This window comes from Eucyclogobius newberryi, unplaced genomic scaffold (genome assembly GCF_026437365.1).
Source record: "Eucyclogobius newberryi isolate DKJ021-1_F unplaced genomic scaffold, fEucNew1.0.hap1 SCAF_7, whole genome shotgun sequence".
NCBI classification, from domain to species: Eukaryota; Metazoa; Chordata; class Actinopteri; order Gobiiformes; family Gobiidae; genus Eucyclogobius; species Eucyclogobius newberryi.
Genome location: NW_027316389.1, coordinates 35,970,700 through 35,988,266, shown reverse-complemented (window position 1 = coordinate 35,988,266; position 17,567 = coordinate 35,970,700). Strand labels below are relative to the sequence as shown.

Genomic DNA, 17,567 nt, shown 5'->3' with positions numbered 1-17,567 from the left:
TCTTGTGGCGATGTTGTGTTGCAGGGATCCACACAGATGAGCCTGCAGTGTTTGCTAACAGCTGGGCTGTTGACCTGCCTCATGAGCGACATTGTCCTGCTGTAGATATTGACTTCAATGGGCCTTGCCAGTCAGAGTCTGACATGGACGTAAGAGCCAAAGTAACAAAAAGTAGCAACAGCACTTGATGTTTAATATTTGCCCATCTTGCTCAGGATGCCATAGAGAAATGCAGTGCACTTCTCTTCTTTCCGTTTCTGTCATGTCACGCACACATTGATCCAAATCCATTTGTGGCCAGTTGTGTTTCCGACTTGTGTGTGTAAGTTGTAGTAACACATGTATGTTCACAGAGATATTTTGCAATTGCATGAATGAAATGATGTGTCAAGTATTTGCATGTGCCTTAGGTCTGATGATGAGGAAACATTTTGCAGAGTGTTGGTGGAATACACTCGTGCCTGCTCACACGTGGGATATCCTGTGAGAGAGTGGAGGGACAGCTTTCCCTCCTGCAGTAAGATTCAATTTACTATGTAGCACTTGAGGTACCGGCTCTTTCTAAAGCATGTGTCTGTCTCTAGATGACGGCTGTGAGGACAGTTTTGTTTATAGAGACTGCATCAGTTGCTGTCCACCCACCTGCACATTTGAGAAAGAATGTCTGGGAACAAACTTGCATTGTCTGGATGGCTGCTACTGTCCTGATGGTACAAGAGTGTTACACTTTTCAAATGCTTTTAACTTTTGCCCTACAAATGCAATCTGTTCTACCTTCTACAAGGTCTGATCCTACAAAATGGAACCTGTATTGCTGTTTCTCAGTGTCCCTGTGTTTACCATGGCACAGCGTATAGACAAGGCCATGTACTGCAGCAAGGATGTAGTGTATGGTCAGTACACCATTATGCAGTATAATGCTACACTTGATACATGATGAATGATGATATTTCTGCTCCAGTGTGTGCATGGGTGGAGTGTGGAACTGCACAGACAACAACTGCACAGGTAAACAACATCAACACTGCACACCGTTCTGATCCAGATGCTCATTCTGACCTCAAAACATGTGTCATTTTTTTAATATATCTAATATTGTTTTCCCAAGCCGAGTGTTCAGTCGTCGGGGATGTGTTTGTAACAACGTTTGATGGCAGGGTGTTCCTTCAGCCAGGAGCATGCCAGTATGTCCTGGCAAAAAGTCGCACCAGCAACAAATTTATTGTCACACTACAATACACCACATGTGCCGAGGTAATTGGGATCAATTTAATGTAGAGCAAATATGAATTTAAACTCTAGCTTTGGTGATGGCCCTCTTTCTATAGCATCAGGTGTGTGTTCAGTCAGTCACAGTGGTATTGGATGAAGACATGACTCGCCAGATTACGATGACCCGAGAAGGGGAAGTGATCTTTGGAGTGAACCCGGCCCCTGTCCTGCCCTATGCCGATGGTACGCTGGGACACATTGATTTATTGTATTTGAAAAGGGTCATTGTACAATGATCAAAAACAACAAACAGGAAATGCATAAAAACACACTGGATATCTTAATGTGCTTGTTTATGTTTCAGAAACTGTGGCAATACGAAAGCTCACTTCTGTTTTTACTCAACTGAAGACCGAAATAGGTCTGCGAATTCTCTACGATGGTCAAGGAGGGCGAATCTATCTGCAGATCGAAAACTATTGGCGTGGATTGACTCTTGGCCTTTGTGGAACCTTTAATGGAAATTTAAGAGATGACTTCCTGTAACGATCTTAGTTCGCTTCAAACATCCCTATTCCCATGTTGAATTGTTTTGTGTTTTAATGTGCTGCTGTATTTGTTATTGTAGATCTCCTTCTGGAATGATTGAAGGAACCCCTCAACTTCACAGTAATGTCTGGAAGGTGACGTCTGCATGTGTAGCTCCTGTTAATATTCCCATCATAGACCCATGTGAGATGAACCAGCACAATGGTAATACTACAGAAAACATGCGCAAGTTCTGCATTAAAAGAATGGATTGAATGTGTATCATGCATCTGCTTTTTGTAGTCTACTATGCAAACAAGTGTGAGATCCTAGTGGGGAGTGTGTTTGCTGTGTGTCACAGCTACATCAGTCCTAACGTGTACCAGCAGCAGTGCCGCTACCAGGCATGTCGCTGTGGGGGCAATTGCTTGTGCACCGTCCTGGCTCATTATGCATACCTCTGCTCAAAACATGGAGCCGACATCAACTTCAGGCCACATGTTTCTGAGTGTGGTGCGTGCAATACTGCAATGATTACATAATATATACATATAGTAACTACATTTATTCATCTGATCATGGTTTGTCCTGTGTGCAGGGGTTGTGTGCCTTGGAGGGATGCTGTACCACTCCTGCGTCTCCTCCTGTGGCCGCTCGTGTCGTGCTCTGTCCGGCCCAGAGGCCTGTGATCCGGAGGAGTGTGCAGAGGGCTGTGGCTGTCCACAAAACAGTTACTATGATGATGTGCGTCAGCGCTGTGTGCAGCTGTAAGATCTCAGAGCTTATCTAAATAGTTGATAAAAATGTTGATTTAGTCATGGTGATTTGAAATATGTTGTTTTTTCAGTTCTCAGTGCCACTGCTACTCCATGGGAGGTGTGTCCCAGCCAGGAGAGGTGACCTTCAGTGTGTCCGGTCCTTGGTGAGTGTTTAATGAAAGCAGAAAACAAGAACTTCAAAACGTAATGCCATAACTACAAAGGTAAATTACTTTAAGATTAATATGACAAGTTTGTGAGCCAATCCCACCCCAAAATAATAAGATTTATAATTTGCGATTTGTAAAAAAAAACTGTTTATCTCTCCTAGAGTTGTATAGGCCCTTGGCCTCCATCTGAGCATATAACAATATGTGATTCTCCTATAAAGTGTACAATAACCTCAACCTTCTTTTTTTTCTCTCTTCTTTGACAGCTTGTGCAGAAACGGGAAGATGGAGTGTGTGCAGGAAGAACAAGGTCTCTTTTTCTCTCAATAGCAAGTTCCATTTAAGCTTTATGGCTTTTTTTTGTAACTTTCTTCCTTGATCCACGATGTGTCCTTGTTGCAGATTCTGACAGCACAGAAGTTGGAGAGTGTCCAGAGGGTAAGGTGTACCACAGCTGCAATGAGCAGAGAGGAGGGGTGGCCTGCGCTCCAACCTGCCGCAACCTCATGCTCAATATGACCTGCCCTCCAAACACACCCTGCATACCAGGATGTGTCTGCCCTCCAGGGTAAATCACCAACCACAGCCGCTCAAAGCACCTCAGACTAAATAACTGAATACATTCAACAATAACATATTTTAAGGGCAATATTCATGAATCATTTGTACATGTGTACAAGATAATGTGTGCGAAAGTTTTTCAAAAAGGTGGTGCAGTTGTGATTTGCATCTCTCATAAATGCTTCAAGACAGCAAAGAGGGAAGACTATGGAGTCTGTTCATGGAGTAGTGTATTGATGGAGGAGTGACTCACCTGTTCCATGTTCACTTCTCCTATCAGCTGGCAGAGGCATAAGCCTATACATTCTGCCTACAATCACAATCACTGCACTGATGGTTTAGAACATTGCTAGGCAATATAATAATCATCAATATTATGATTATGAATATTATATATTTTTTTATAAATGAGTAGGCCTAATTAACATTGGTTAACATCTATAATTTATCAACATAACATTTTATTTATGGTTGTTAATCCTCTGCTCAGAGTTGCATCACAAATAATTGGTATCGTTTTGAATGGTAAATTAGGTAGTTTAGCACCTGGTTTATCTGGCCTTATTCTAAACTATGTTCTATCTTGGTTGGGTAATATTTTTTAACATAGCATAGACTAGAACAAGACATTCATTGTGTTTAAGTAGATGAGTAATAGAAAAGCAGTTATTTTGATGAACGACTTTCTAAGTTTGACTTTATTTGTTAACAGGCTGGTTCTGCACCATGGACAGTGTTACTATCCAGAGAACTGTCCTTGTGCTTGGCTGGGACTAGAATACCTCCCTGGGGAGACTGTGGAGACCCCATGTTATAAATGGTATAAGGCACACTTGTTGAAAACTTATTTTTTTCTGAGTCAAATATACTGTACAGTAAATGTTTATCTCTTTTTTATAGTGTGTGTCACCGTGGCTATTTTAACTGCAGCTATTCCCCGTGTCCAGCAGTGTGCACTGTTTACAGTGACCGACACTACCATACCTTTGACGGACTAGAGTATGACTACCATTCAGACTGTCAGGTCTACCTCATTAAAGTAAGTCATGCTTCATCGAGCTTCACTTAAGCAAACACAGCGCTGGTTATTTCTCAGTAGGATTCTGGAATTTACTGTGACCACACAGGTGCCCGTTTCTGCTAGCTGGTGTCAAAGTATGTGTGTAAAGGGCGACCAGCTCTTTAAGAGCTAAGTGCGAGCATTATTAAGATTTAGCCAAGACTGAATTGTCTCTGGAAAAGCCTGTTTTAATCCTGTTATAAACTGCTGTCTTAATTAGAACAGATTAAGATGAGTGTTTGTGTGAACATTTTGCATCGCTTCGTTTAAACCACAGTAAAGCTATCAGACATTGGGCAAAGCTGTAACTACACAAAGGCACTAGTGTTCAATTCAAACCCCTGGGCTCTGGCGCTCCCAGGGATATAGAATTAGAATTAGCAGAACAGACACACCAATTCAGATCCAACAGGCTGCTGACCACCACTCAGAGCTCAGAGAATGGCTGCGGAGGTCACAACTCGGTCCTAATAGCCTACAGTGGCTTCCTGTTCTTGCCACCTTTCACTTACCTAGAATGACACAGCTTCCTCTAGTGTGTATTGTATTACTCTACATTTGTTTTGAAGGGGTTTTGAATTTACTAAATCAGTCAAGTAGCACAAAATACAGTTTCTTAAGAGTTTTACAGAGTTTTAATGTGTACCTTTTTTTTTTTTTTAAATCAGAGCACAGAAGAAACAGATGTGTCCATCATTGCCCAAAACAAGGACTGTTATGAGAGTGGCATTGTTTGTCTGAAAACACTGGTCATTCACGTGGGACTTACCCAGATCTACTTTACCGACAACTCAGGCAACCCAGTAGGCGCTCACCCCTGGCTCGCACATTCTGCAAACTCCTTTTCACCTCTGCTCTAAAAAAAATCTGATATGTGATTCCAGAGTCCATCCACTGTTATTGGAAGAGGATTTGAATTTGAATTGTGGAAGGCAGGCTACTACACAGTTGTTCATTTTGCAAATCAGGACTTAACCATCCTCTGGGACCGCAAGACGACTGTCCACATCCGAGCTGGGCCTCAGTGGAAGGTCTGGGTCAGAAAACAATCCCACACTTTAGGTGTGCAGGTGTGCCTCTCACGCAACCTGCACAGCCTTCTTACTGCACAACAGCACAGTCAAACACATGACCTATTCTTTATGTTTATGAGATTTATTCAAACACACATGCTCATATATATATATATATATATATATATATATATAATATATTATAATATAATAAAAAATTAAAAAACAAGCTTCAACAAATAAATAACATTGGTTGGTTAGTTAGTATCTATAATGAGCTATAGAAGTTAATTATCTAATCTTCTGCAGCGCAAATCTTATTGTACAAAAAATAAATAACAATATAGCTCCTCATTACTGAAAAAATATTGCACACAAATCTTTATCCCCAAAATATATTGGTAGATCAGACAGGCCTAAACCTGCTTCTCTGGGCACATAACATTGTCGAACACAGTCTCCACATAAGGCTTTTATTTGATTGGTTGAAATCCAAGTTGGAACTTTTTGTCTGGAAAGTGCACAACACAAGACACAAGACAACAATCATTTGTTTGAATTAAGAAACTATTGTTATTAAGGAGTAGCATTTTTAGTTTGACAGTAACTAATGCTTCAAACCCCAATTAGGGTATTTTAGTACCCGTAGATCTTGTACCATTGACATTGAATTCAATTTCATTTAGATATCATTACATCCATGGTGTATTTGTATAATATTGAGCCTTACTCTTGTCTTGTTATGCAAATGGAATTGTGTGACCTTGTGTGTATTTGCAGGGGCACCTAAGTGGGATGTGTGGTAACTTTGACAGTGTGACAGTGAATGACATGACCACCTCGAGCCACATGGAGGTGAATAACGCGCAGACGTTTGGGGACAGCTGGGCCCTGGGGCAGGTAAGAATCAGCTCAGACCTTGTTTGTTTTCACTTTATATATCTCACTCTTCTTTTAAACTTGGATCTGGCATTCCTGTTCACTCCATTCCCCTGAGTTCTGAGTGATATTTAAGAGTAATCAGACACGTTGTTTTGTGTGTGTCAGTGTGACAGTGACTACGTTCTGGCCCGGCCGTGTGAAGGGGACCTGGCCCGACAGCCATACGCCAAGAGGGAATGTGCTCTGCTCTACAGCGATGTCTTTGCTCCCTGTCACAATGTGGTGAGTCACTTCAACAAGGTACTCTACTCCCTTTAAATATCTCATTATGAATTCATATGCAAAATTACCCTCCTGCTGTTGTCCAGCAGAGGGAGCCATCAGTGTGTACAAATGTGAATAATGTCACTTAAACAATGCTATTTGAACTGAAACTCATTAATGAAACAAATGAAAATATAAATTGCTGCAACCTCTTATTACATATCATGCAAGAGATTGGTAATGGAATATGCTTATAGATGTGTTCTGCAGCCACGGCCTTCATTTAAACTGTGTTAAAACTACTTTATTAATCTGGTGGATTTAAATCATGCTCTAAATATCTTGTACCAGACGGGCATAGAGTTAAAGTGGTCCTCTCTCCGCCTGAGTTTAACCCACATGCTTTTGTCCCAAAAAGCCCTTCTTTCCTGGATGAATTATTGAAAGCAGTCGTCCCTTCAATGAGACCTCAGAGTGCAGCATGTCCCCCCTGTGACCCCCATCCCCTGATTCACATTGTAGTGGATAGAAAGAGTGTTTATGTGTACATGCATATTTTAACGTGGCTTGTGTTTCTGCCAGGTGGATGTGGCATGGTTCTACAGAAACTGCCTGACTGACACATGCAACTGTAATCGTGGGGGGGATTGTGAGTGTCTGTGCACGTCTATCGCAGCATATGCACACACATGCTGCCAGCAAGGAGTCACCATATACTGGAGGTCACCCTCTGCCTGCCGTAAGTCCAGTCTTACTGACCCATATCTGTTACATGAGCTGACAGCCTTTTACCTTCTGCTGTAGTCTGTGCATATGAAGAAGATAACTGTTTCTTTTCTTAAAACAAACTATATAACTGTAACATTTGATCCGTTGACTTGAACCTCTTCTTGTTTTACAGCCTATGATTGTGAATACTATAATCAGGGTAGGTATAGCTGAGCACGAAACATTCACTGCTTGTTCCATGTCACATCACTCACGTCCTGTTTGGTCTCCTATCAGAATTAGGCGATGGCCCATTTTCCATCGTGAATGCGGTGTTTAATGACACCATGTTTGGGGTGAATCGCAGCAGCAGTATTATCTTCCCTCTGTTCAGAGAGAGAGCGGCGCAGATTCCTGCTCCAGGCTTACTCTTCAACTTCATGATCACAGCAGGACTGCAGAAGGATAAAACGTCACGTGGGTGTTCTAATTCACAACACACAAACTGCCTTGTTCCTAAGCTGGTCTAAGCCTTTCAACTCTCTTCTTAACACCAGGTGTCCCTGTGGTGTCGATAGAATCTGCAGAGCGTCCTAACTACTACCTTGTAGTGTCAGGCCGTAGCAGTCTTCACCTGGAGCGCTGGACCAGAGGCCCAGAGTTCCGTCGAAGGGCCACCTTCATCCAGCACCAGGGCTTATTTCTGCCTGGGCACAGCTCCTTTGAACTCATTAGCCAGCCAGGAACCTTTCTGACCCTGACACGAATGGCTGCACAAGCCCTAAGATATGACTCCTCTGAGGGCTTTAAGGCCAGCAGCAGCTTTTTACTGAAGGGTCAGAAGCCCATATATATATATATATATATATATATATATATATATATATATATATATATATATATATATATATATATATATATAAATGTTTTATATAAACTAGGGCTGGGCAACGATTACAATTTTTAATCACAATTAATCACTTTATTTCCCTGATTAATCACGATTAATCACATTTTTACGTGCAAAATTGAAAATGAATTCAAAAGAAGTGTAAAGTGCATCAGCATTTTTATTCAGTAGCAGTTAAATAAAATATTAAGTATTCACTTGCCACAAAATCCTGAGCCACACTCATTAAAGATGAACAGGCCACTTCGGAGGTAACGTCAGAAACATTGTAATCTCATGAAACATTAGACACTCAAAACATATTTTAGGAGCAGCATAACCAGTCTAGTACCAAATGTCCCTAAACCAGAAAACACTTCAGTACAGTTTGCAAATTCTTAGAAATTGACACTAAAGCGCCATAACATTAGTTGTGCAAACAAACACTTAACCAGTTAAATAATTGTGTACATTTTAACTTAAACAATGTTATCAAACACAAGACTAAAGCTTATTGCCACTGCCAGGGCATTGAAAAGAACCAGAAAATATGTTTTTTTACTCCTCTGCACTAAGACAGTTGCTAAGGCACCAGATTATTCACGTTTTCAGATGAAGACTCGCGCCGGGCCCTTCTTGCGGATCTCCCCAGCTACGGCGCCCGTCGGGACCTGCTCACCCGGGCCCCCGGCGGGACCTGCTCACGCGGGACCCCGGCGGGTTGCCTCGGCTGGCGCCTGTAGCCGCTGACTTTGTAAAGTTAATAAACCAAAGCCATGGTCCAACATTAAAATCCATTTACACCACGAGAAAAGCAGCACAGCACAATTCCTCCACTGCGCATGTGCAGGACGAGTCGGACGCACGTCTGCTGCTGAGTGTATTCTACGGACATGAGTCCAGCGCGTCGAGAACGCGCGTCCGGTGCGTTTGTCTTTCTAAAGTACACGCGCTCAAATTCTGCGTCGGGCGCGATTCGTCCGCAGCGGTTTGTACGAGGCTTTAGAACTGGTGCGGACCAGGGGAATCCGACCTGCGGTTAAATAATTGATCGCGTTAAATAAGTGATGAGTTAATGCGATAATAACGCATTAACTTGCCCAGCCCTAATATAAACACTGTCACAGCTGCTCAATTGTATTTTATTTATTTAATTCTTGTAGAAAGCAGTTTTGTCATTCCCTACCGTATGATGTGTGAGTGGCGCTACCAGGCCTGTGCCAGTCCTTGTGTCCACACATGCAGTGATCCCGATGCCACACGCTGCCAGTTCTTGCCCCCGTAAGTTCCAAAACATTTAAAATGAGCTTCTTTATTAAGACAGTGGAACGCGTGATTTTTTATTCATAGTGTGGAGGGATGTTTTCCACGTTGTCCGCAAAACATGGTCCTTGACGACGTCACCAGAAGATGTGTGTACACAGAGGACTGTAAGTTCCAGTAGCATATTTGTCCATATACAACTGTTAGTTCAGACGGCATTCATGATGTTTTGTTGTTTGCTGTTTGCTGTTTACAGGTGTTATTCTCCCCCCAACTCCTACGCCTTTTGCATATGTGACTCGGTCCAATAGAACAACAACCCAACCTACAACCACACCGACCACCACTATGGGAACCACAACAGCAGAGTCTACAACCACCCCCACAACCACCACACCAACAACAACTACAACCATCACCACAAAGGCCACCACTGAGCCTCTAACAACCACTGCTGCTGCTGCCACCACCACATCCACTACCACTGCGACGACCACACTCGCCTCCACCACTCTCACTCCCACTACAACTACCACTCCACTACCAACTACCCTGACAACCACACTGACAACAGAGAGGGTCACAATGCCAAGTACTCCTTTACCAACCACTACGACCATTCCCACTCCTCCACCGCCCCCAACCACTACTACCACTCTTCTTCCAACTTATACAGCAGAAGCCACCACTTCGAGCACTACTGAGATGACCACCATGCTAGCTACAACTACCACGGTTACTACGATAACTATCCCCACAACTACAACAGAAGCCACAACGCTAGCATTCACCACCACTCCTGCCATAATCACCACTACTTTTATCACCACGCCGGCACTAACCACAACCCCTGTGATAACACCTGAACACACAACCGTGACTACCACCTCCGTCCCACCCTCCACTCCCACAACAGTGCCCCCGACTACAACCACCCAAACTACACCTGTCATTTCCACTGAGAGCACAACCCTGCCGCCTGAAACCACCACTGCAGAGACCATGCCCCCGATGGAGATTTCAACAAGCGCCATGACAACCACCGCCACACCACCTACGACCTTTGAGACCACTACAGAACCCACGACCACAAAAATAGGCACAAGTCCTACGCCTGTAACTGAGGAAGCAACCACCATTACTCCCTTTGTTCTACCAACCTCTCCCTGTACGGTAAGGAAAACACACTGTGACAAAGAGTTGGTGAAGGGAGAAATCCTTTACCAGTTTGTCTCCCTTTACATGCACACCTAACGTACAGATGGATCCACACTCTGTTTAAAATTTTGTTTGTTTGATCGTTCAAACTCCGACTCAAAGGTTTCACTAAACTTTGCATTGTTATGTACTTGATGTTTGGGGGTGCAAGGCCTTTTATCTGTCCCTCGCTGTGATGCAACTTTGCAGCAAAATTATTTTAAGCTCAAATTTCAAACAAAAAAGTTTAAATTAAAGTGTAAATAAGGCTTTTCACAAGTGGTGTGTACATTTACTCTACTAGTTCATATGTACTTTGGTGCTAGGCCATGGAGAGACTTGTATACAAGCAAAGCTGCTTTAAAGTCTATTCTCTGAGCCACAGGGGGCAGTGCAGGGACCTGAGAACAGGACTAATGTTGAGCAGCAGCGTTCTGGAGCTGTTTTACAGCTCGTTTAGAGAAGCCAGTGAGCAGGCCATTACATGCATGGATAAGTCTCTCCAAGTCGGGTTTAGACATTATACTTTTGATTTTGACGTTTTTAGATGGTAAAAAGTGGCTTATGTGGTATGAGACTCAAGGACATGTGGTATGGTCGGTTACCAATTTCAACTAAGTACTTCCTGTTTATACAATTTATTACTAGCAGTACTAGGTGGGCGTTATTGTTCAGGCGGATGTCATTTGTCACCTTGACAAGAGCAGTCTCAGTGCTGTGATGAGGTCAAAAAACTGACTGGAAAACATTGAGTGATTTATGAAGAGGAAATCCGTGAGCTGTTGGTAAAAAACCTTTTTGAGGACTTTGCCCAAAAATAGCAGATTAGAGATGGGCCGGTAATTGTTCAATGTTGTGGCATCCAGACTGCTCTTCTTTAGGAGAGGCTTTATGACTGCTGTTTTCAAAGCCCTTGGGAATGCTCCAGATTGAAGTGACATGTTAACAATCTGGTGGGTAACACATCCAGGCAGCATGTAGATGAACTCTGACTGGTGATGATCTCCTGGAAAGTTTTGTCAGTTAAAAAGTGCATTTTATATTTATAGCATTTTTAATGTCCTGAACATTGTCATTAAAGAATATTGCAAACTCATTTGCACTAAGATGTGGAAATGTGTTCTAACGACAGCAGGCTTGGAGGTTTGTTACCCTTTTACTACTTACTTTGAACTTTAGGTTAGGGCTTTGGGAAAAGTTTTACGTGCATCTGCAAAAAGAGCCGAGAGCTACAAATGGTGGAAAGTTTAGGGTTTATTACACTAACATACATATAGCCAACTTTACAAGCACAAAATTGCATGTACTTAGAGCAGGAGTGTCCAAACCTTTTTCATCAATGGCCACATGTTGAAATATAGACCAAGTGGGGGGCAACAGACAAGTGGTCAAATGTTGCATTTATATTACCGGTATGTTTTAAAGTGCCTCCACACCGTAATTCACTCTCACAACCTTAATATAAAATATGTCTTGAGATATATTAGTTATTGGGGCCATACTATTCTAAAACTTTCAGTAAAAATAATTTCTCAGGATAATGTGCGCTAGGATAATAGTTTGAACACCCCTGACTAATAGCATTTGATTATTAGACATTGTAGGAAAATCATAATAGACATTGCAGCTTTCCTACATTTTGAATTATTCACGGTTCAAATACACATGTGTATTTCCTCCATAGCCTCCTTACTCATACCGTATCGACGAGTGTGCTGAGCTTATCTGTTTCAATGGAGAGCTGCTGCTTCACAACTCATCTCTTCACTGCCGCTACAACACCACTCAACCACAGTGCAACCTGCTGGGCCTGCCTGTCCTCATCAGTGCTGACCCTTGCTGTCCACAGTGGCAGTGCCCCTGTAAGTTTATATCATGCTTTATAGATCATTTTTACTATTTTATCTACATTAATGTTTACAATTCTTTGCTTTTGTCAGGTCGTTGCACTGTGATGTCGGACCTCCGTGTGATCACCTTCGATGGAAATAATGTCGCCTTGTATGATAATGGCTCCTACATTCTTGTGAAACTACCAAGAGAGACTATAATTGGTACAGTGGAAAAATGTCCAACAAGTCAGGTAACAATAACTCAAAATTATTATATATATCCATCTCATCCAGAACACAGTTGCACATTTATTGTTGTTTTCTTTGTAGAGTGTCAACTCCATCAGGCGCTATGTGAGTATGCAACTTTGATATGAAAATATATAAAAATATAGCCACAAGCGGCAATGATCGGCCCTCGCCGCCGCCACGCTGCCGCTATGCCGCAAGAGGAGGGGGCGCTAACGCGCCCCAATTGTCCTTTTATTACGCCTACTGCTAAATCTGTGACGCTGTCACATCTTCTCCCCTTTGTTTTACCATTCAAAAAGCAATTTTATTTTGAATTCTTGGCAAAATGTGCGGCTTTGCCGCACAGACACCGTGACTCTTTGAATAAAAATGTGGATAACTTTTGATGGTCCACCCCTGAAGATGAGTCTCACCAAATTTCAGGCTAATAGGGCTAACGCCCTGGGAGGAGTTCGTGAAAGTCTAAAGTGTAAACATGTTCTGGTGATTTCCCCATTGGAATAACATGGGAGGTTTTGGTCATCGCTGCGGCAAAGCCATAACAATTATGACATGGGTCTCATTGACTTTTTTGATGGGATGCCAAAATTGAGTTTTGTGTCAAATGTCATATCATTTCGCAAAAACTAAACATTTAACCTCCATATAAAATCTGTAGGGGGCGCTGTGGCGCCAAATTAATTTATTTCACTTCAAGTAGGTTTAGGGTAAAGAGTTTAACAACTGATCTGCGCAAACGGCAGAAATTTAAAATTTGGGAGATTTCTGAAATTCTAGCTACAGTTTGCGGCTTCGCCGCACAGAGACCGTGACAGGTATCAAAGTAATTTGGATAACTTTTGATGTCCCACTCCTCAGTACCATTTTCACCAAATTTCAGCTTTTTGGGAGGAGTTCGTAAAAGTACGACGTTTGGAAAAACTCCCGAGTCATGCTTAGCCATTTTTGAAGCAATATGGCCGACATTTGGTTGGGCGGACGGCGTTGCCGTAATAATATTTTTTACTTCTCTTGTCACCATCTACCTCTGCGCCAAATTTCATGATTCTACGATCAGATTTTTTTGGGGTCATTTCCTATCTCTCAATGCATTTTTGGTACATTTGGGGGCGCTGACGCGCCAATTTTTTTTAATTTTAGAAAAGGGAGATAGCCAGAATGTAGAGAGGCACAATTTTTAGAGGTTTGCAAATTTTTGTGACTTTTCGTCAATGTTCACTGGGTGAAAAATAGGGGGGTTGGTCCCGAGAAGAAGGAAGGAAGGAAGGAAGAAAGAAAGAAAGAAAGAAAGAAAGAAAGAAAGAAAGAAAAAAAGAAAGAATAATATTCCGATGCGAAAACAATGTTTCCCATTTTTCAAATATCATAAACTATACATTTTCGGAAAAGCGCTCGCGCTTTCCAACCTCATGGTGTGGGTCCCTGGTCACTGACGGGTACTTTCGTTAATTTTGAGTGGGCTCCGCCCACTTTGTGTTTTTGGCCCTCTATACAGTCATAATGTTAAATTTTTGCATTACATGCTTATATGCACGGAACATGCAAGAGATGGGGAACGTATTCGCTTCGCAGTCGTCATCCCAATGTAAAGCGCTCGTTTAGTGCGCACTTCGCCCGTTTACAACGGTAATGTTCCATTACTAATTAGTAGTACTAATTAGTAGTAGGAAAACTACACTACACTAACACTGTTAGTGAGTGTTTGGAAGTGGGCGAGTGCTTCGCGCTCGATTTCGCAGCCGTGCTTCGCACTGCCTTCCGGAACTAATAGGCCTCTCGCCAGCTTGTGGCGCTCGGGCCTAATTTCAATCCCTTATTTTGTCCAACCTGATTTCCAGGGCCCCACAGGTGCATCTGGTTTGTGTTTCAAGAAGCTGAACATCACCACCTCATCTTACAGGATCATTATCAACAGATTAGATCGAAAGGTCAGCTTCTTCCCTTAATTTCCTTTGAAAAACATAATATTAGTCCCACTGTGACTGTGCTATGTATTAAGGTAACAGTGAACTATCGGCCAGTGAGGCTCCCGTTCTCACGGCACGCTCTGTACGTGGAGGACACTGGCAGCATGTACCTGCTCCATACACCAGGAGGGATTGGCATTCAGTGGTACCACAGCACTGGCATAATGGTGCTGCAGTACATGTCTCCTACTAACGGCTCTGTGCCCACCCGGGGCCTGTGCGGTAAGAACACACACTGAAAAATACTAGAAAGTCCCTACCGTAGTTACTATGAGTGACCAGTAACAGGAACAAGCATTCAACATAATAATTTTAAGGAGACTTGCTTTTTCAGGTTATTTATATTGAACTATAACATAACTAGATTTTACATTTTGTTCACTATAAACCACATTATTGATCTAGAACAGCTTAGTAATAGAAACAGGTCCATTGACTTCCTGTTCAATACTGTTGCACTGATAATACGGTAGTGACATTTCACCGTAAAAAGCGGCACATTTTCATTTATGTTTTTATTTTTGAAAAGTGGCTGCATTTTAGAACCCTACATGTATTACTCGACTCTTAATTTTCAAAACTTTCAACACTATGTACAGGGATGTGTGCACAGATCGGGGGCAGGTTAAAAGAGTTTTCGGAGCATTTGAGCCTCAGTTGCGGGACAAAACAGGATTACTCAAACATGGAATAATCTAAATCTAAATACAATTATAAGTAAACGAATGATGAGGAAACACTTTTGCAACAAGGTTAAAGGTTACAAAAAGTCAAATTTGCAAAATATGTCCTCTGATTAACAGCATCAAGTGCCTGTGTTGATTTCTCAATCCTCTAGGATTCTTTCTTTTCATTTTTGTTTACTTGTGTAAATTACCTTTTTTTTTTTACTTAAGACTTAATGGGGCTTATCCAACTGCATGATATTTCATCTAGCATTCAGAACAAATCTTTTCAAGGTGTCAGTCAGTTTTCATTTGTTGTTATTTATTTATTTGTTTACAGTATGATAATAGTCGTTACAGTCCTAAAATGGTTACTGTTTCTTTTAGCAGTAATGCGTATGGCAAATGATGTTTTGTAGGGTGTTGTGATGGACACCCAGAGGATGACTTGAAGCTGCCAAACGGCACAGTGGTGAGAGAAGTGGGCGACATGCTGGTGTTCCTGCACGCGTGGAGAGTGCAGACCACAGATGAGACGGAACACACACGCAGGGTCGGAGACAACTGCACCATTGGAGACTGCTCCAACTGCATCTCCATGCTACAACAGAGAAACTTTGTGCCCTGCCACAGCAAGGTCCTACACAAATACACTAGTCAACTTTGTTAGTTTAGTAGGTAATAGAATTCATGCACCTAGAAATATGGTTCCTTTATTTTTTTATAAATATTTTTTAATTTAATGGCACATACTATGCACAATTTACTTTTTAAATCTTTTAACCCTCTTATAACATTTTCCCTGATCAAAAACATACCTGGAATAGCACTTAGCTTCCTTCACACTAGTTTTTTGAATCCTAGTTTAAAAATCTTCTCCCCTCCAAGCATCAAAAACACTCCTTCTGAATCACCTCGGTAACTGAGCTTTTCTCAATCTGTGCTGTTTCTCTGAGAATCTGTTCTGTAAATCTTACCTGTCATGATCAGTACAACTGTGTTCCGAGATAGTAAACAGGCCAGCATGACAAGCGCTGAAAATGTTGTATTAAACAGTTTGTAAATCCCTCTACAGCCAGTAGATAGAGCCAATGCACAGTTATTCCTGGGTTAAACAGCAGCGATACAGATGGAATTTTGTTTGATATAAACTAACAAACAAAAGTTACTCCAGAGCATGTTAAGGGCATCTAAGGTGCAGTCGTCACTGGAGCGGCAACATTTGAAACAATACCATCCCTGTGGGAAGTGGAAAAAGGAGAACAACAACATGTGAACAGCAATGAACTACATAAGCAATGTTAAAGAGGAACGTTATAAGCCTTAAATTAGGAGACTGTGTCGACCTCTTTAACATGGACAGGAGCTGATTCCATAATAGTTTGGATGATAATGTACTATAGTATCTTTGAGGTAGGATGGGGCCATGTCATTTATGGCTTTGTAAGTCAGGGGGATTTTTACTTTGATTCTAAACTCGACAGGGAGCCAGTGAAGAGACACCGGCGTAATGTGCTCTCTTTAAGTTCCTGTTATTAATCTGAACCAGTTGAAAGCTCTTTATTGAGCTTTTAGGATATACCGAGAGCAGAGAATTACAGTAGTCTTATATAGATGCAACAAGTGCATGGATAATTTGGGCAAGATTTTTTCTGATTTTAGCTATTTTACAGGCTGTGCACTTTGAACAAGAGCTTTTGGTCATAGATTTAGTTTCTTACAGTAAAACTGGAGGCTATACTGACATTGTTCAGTGTGACTATAAAGAGTCTTTTAGGGCCTAGTACAATGACCTCGGTTTTTTCTGGGTTAAGAATCAGATAAATAACACTAAGTCTGTCTACTCTGTCTAATCAGGTTTCATTGATACAGCTGAGTGTCAACTGCATAGCAGTGGAGGTTAATGCAATGCTTTCTGATAATGTTGCCTGACGACAGCATGTAAAGAGTAAACAGAATTGGACCGAGTACTGAACCCTGCAGCATACTGTAAGTTACTTGAGGAGCTCTGGTTTACATTAATATCCGATAAATAGGATTTAAACCAGCTGAGCATCACATCTCTGCAGTAGAATGTTGTGGTAGATGGTGTCAAACACTGCACTGAGGTCACTGATCTGTGAGGTAGTCCAGGATCCACTCTGCCAGGTCATAGTCCACACCAGCCGTCTTCAGCTTGTCCCTCAGGAGCAGCGGCTGGATGGTGTTGAAGGCGCTGGAGAGATCGAAGAACAGGATCCTCACAGAGCTGCCAGGTTTTTCCAGGTGAGAGAGAGAGCGGTGCAGCAGGGAGATGACGGCGTCCTCCACTCCGATGCCAGGCCGATATGCAAACTGCAGCGTGTC

At 42.1% G+C, this 17,567-nt stretch overlaps 1 protein-coding gene across 2 annotated transcripts in view; it reads left to right on the top strand.

Annotated features, from left to right (window-relative positions):
- The window catches only part of otogl (otogelin-like), a 30,846-nt gene that overhangs the window by 4,373 nt on the left and 8,906 nt on the right, over window positions 1-17,567 (top strand). For both annotated transcript variants that reach the window (XM_072435232.1, XM_072435231.1), the window contains exons 9-42: window positions 25-149; window positions 216-322; window positions 411-517; window positions 585-710; window positions 785-893; window positions 962-1,008; window positions 1,109-1,254; window positions 1,329-1,455; window positions 1,577-1,754; window positions 1,841-1,965; window positions 2,044-2,253; window positions 2,339-2,507; window positions 2,588-2,662; window positions 2,935-2,978; window positions 3,071-3,236; window positions 3,942-4,049; window positions 4,130-4,268; window positions 4,958-5,092; window positions 5,174-5,320; window positions 6,083-6,202; window positions 6,350-6,466; window positions 7,031-7,187; window positions 7,350-7,376; window positions 7,454-7,633; window positions 7,714-7,992; window positions 9,209-9,326; window positions 9,396-9,475; window positions 9,565-10,481; window positions 12,190-12,367; window positions 12,446-12,588; window positions 12,668-12,691; window positions 14,428-14,517; window positions 14,589-14,778; window positions 15,641-15,858. In XM_072435232.1, the coding sequence (XP_072291333.1) occupies window positions 25-149; window positions 216-322; window positions 411-517; window positions 585-710; window positions 785-893; window positions 962-1,008; window positions 1,109-1,254; window positions 1,329-1,455; window positions 1,577-1,754; window positions 1,841-1,965; window positions 2,044-2,253; window positions 2,339-2,507; window positions 2,588-2,662; window positions 2,935-2,978; window positions 3,071-3,236; window positions 3,942-4,049; window positions 4,130-4,268; window positions 4,958-5,092; window positions 5,174-5,320; window positions 6,083-6,202; window positions 6,350-6,466; window positions 7,031-7,187; window positions 7,350-7,376; window positions 7,454-7,633; window positions 7,714-7,992; window positions 9,209-9,326; window positions 9,396-9,475; window positions 9,565-10,481; window positions 12,190-12,367; window positions 12,446-12,588; window positions 12,668-12,691; window positions 14,428-14,517; window positions 14,589-14,778; window positions 15,641-15,858 (5,228 nt within the window). The remainder of the gene's footprint in view (window positions 1-24; window positions 150-215; window positions 323-410; window positions 518-584; window positions 711-784; window positions 894-961; window positions 1,009-1,108; window positions 1,255-1,328; window positions 1,456-1,576; window positions 1,755-1,840; window positions 1,966-2,043; window positions 2,254-2,338; window positions 2,508-2,587; window positions 2,663-2,934; window positions 2,979-3,070; window positions 3,237-3,941; window positions 4,050-4,129; window positions 4,269-4,957; window positions 5,093-5,173; window positions 5,321-6,082; window positions 6,203-6,349; window positions 6,467-7,030; window positions 7,188-7,349; window positions 7,377-7,453; window positions 7,634-7,713; window positions 7,993-9,208; window positions 9,327-9,395; window positions 9,476-9,564; window positions 10,482-12,189; window positions 12,368-12,445; window positions 12,589-12,667; window positions 12,692-14,427; window positions 14,518-14,588; window positions 14,779-15,640; window positions 15,859-17,567) is intronic.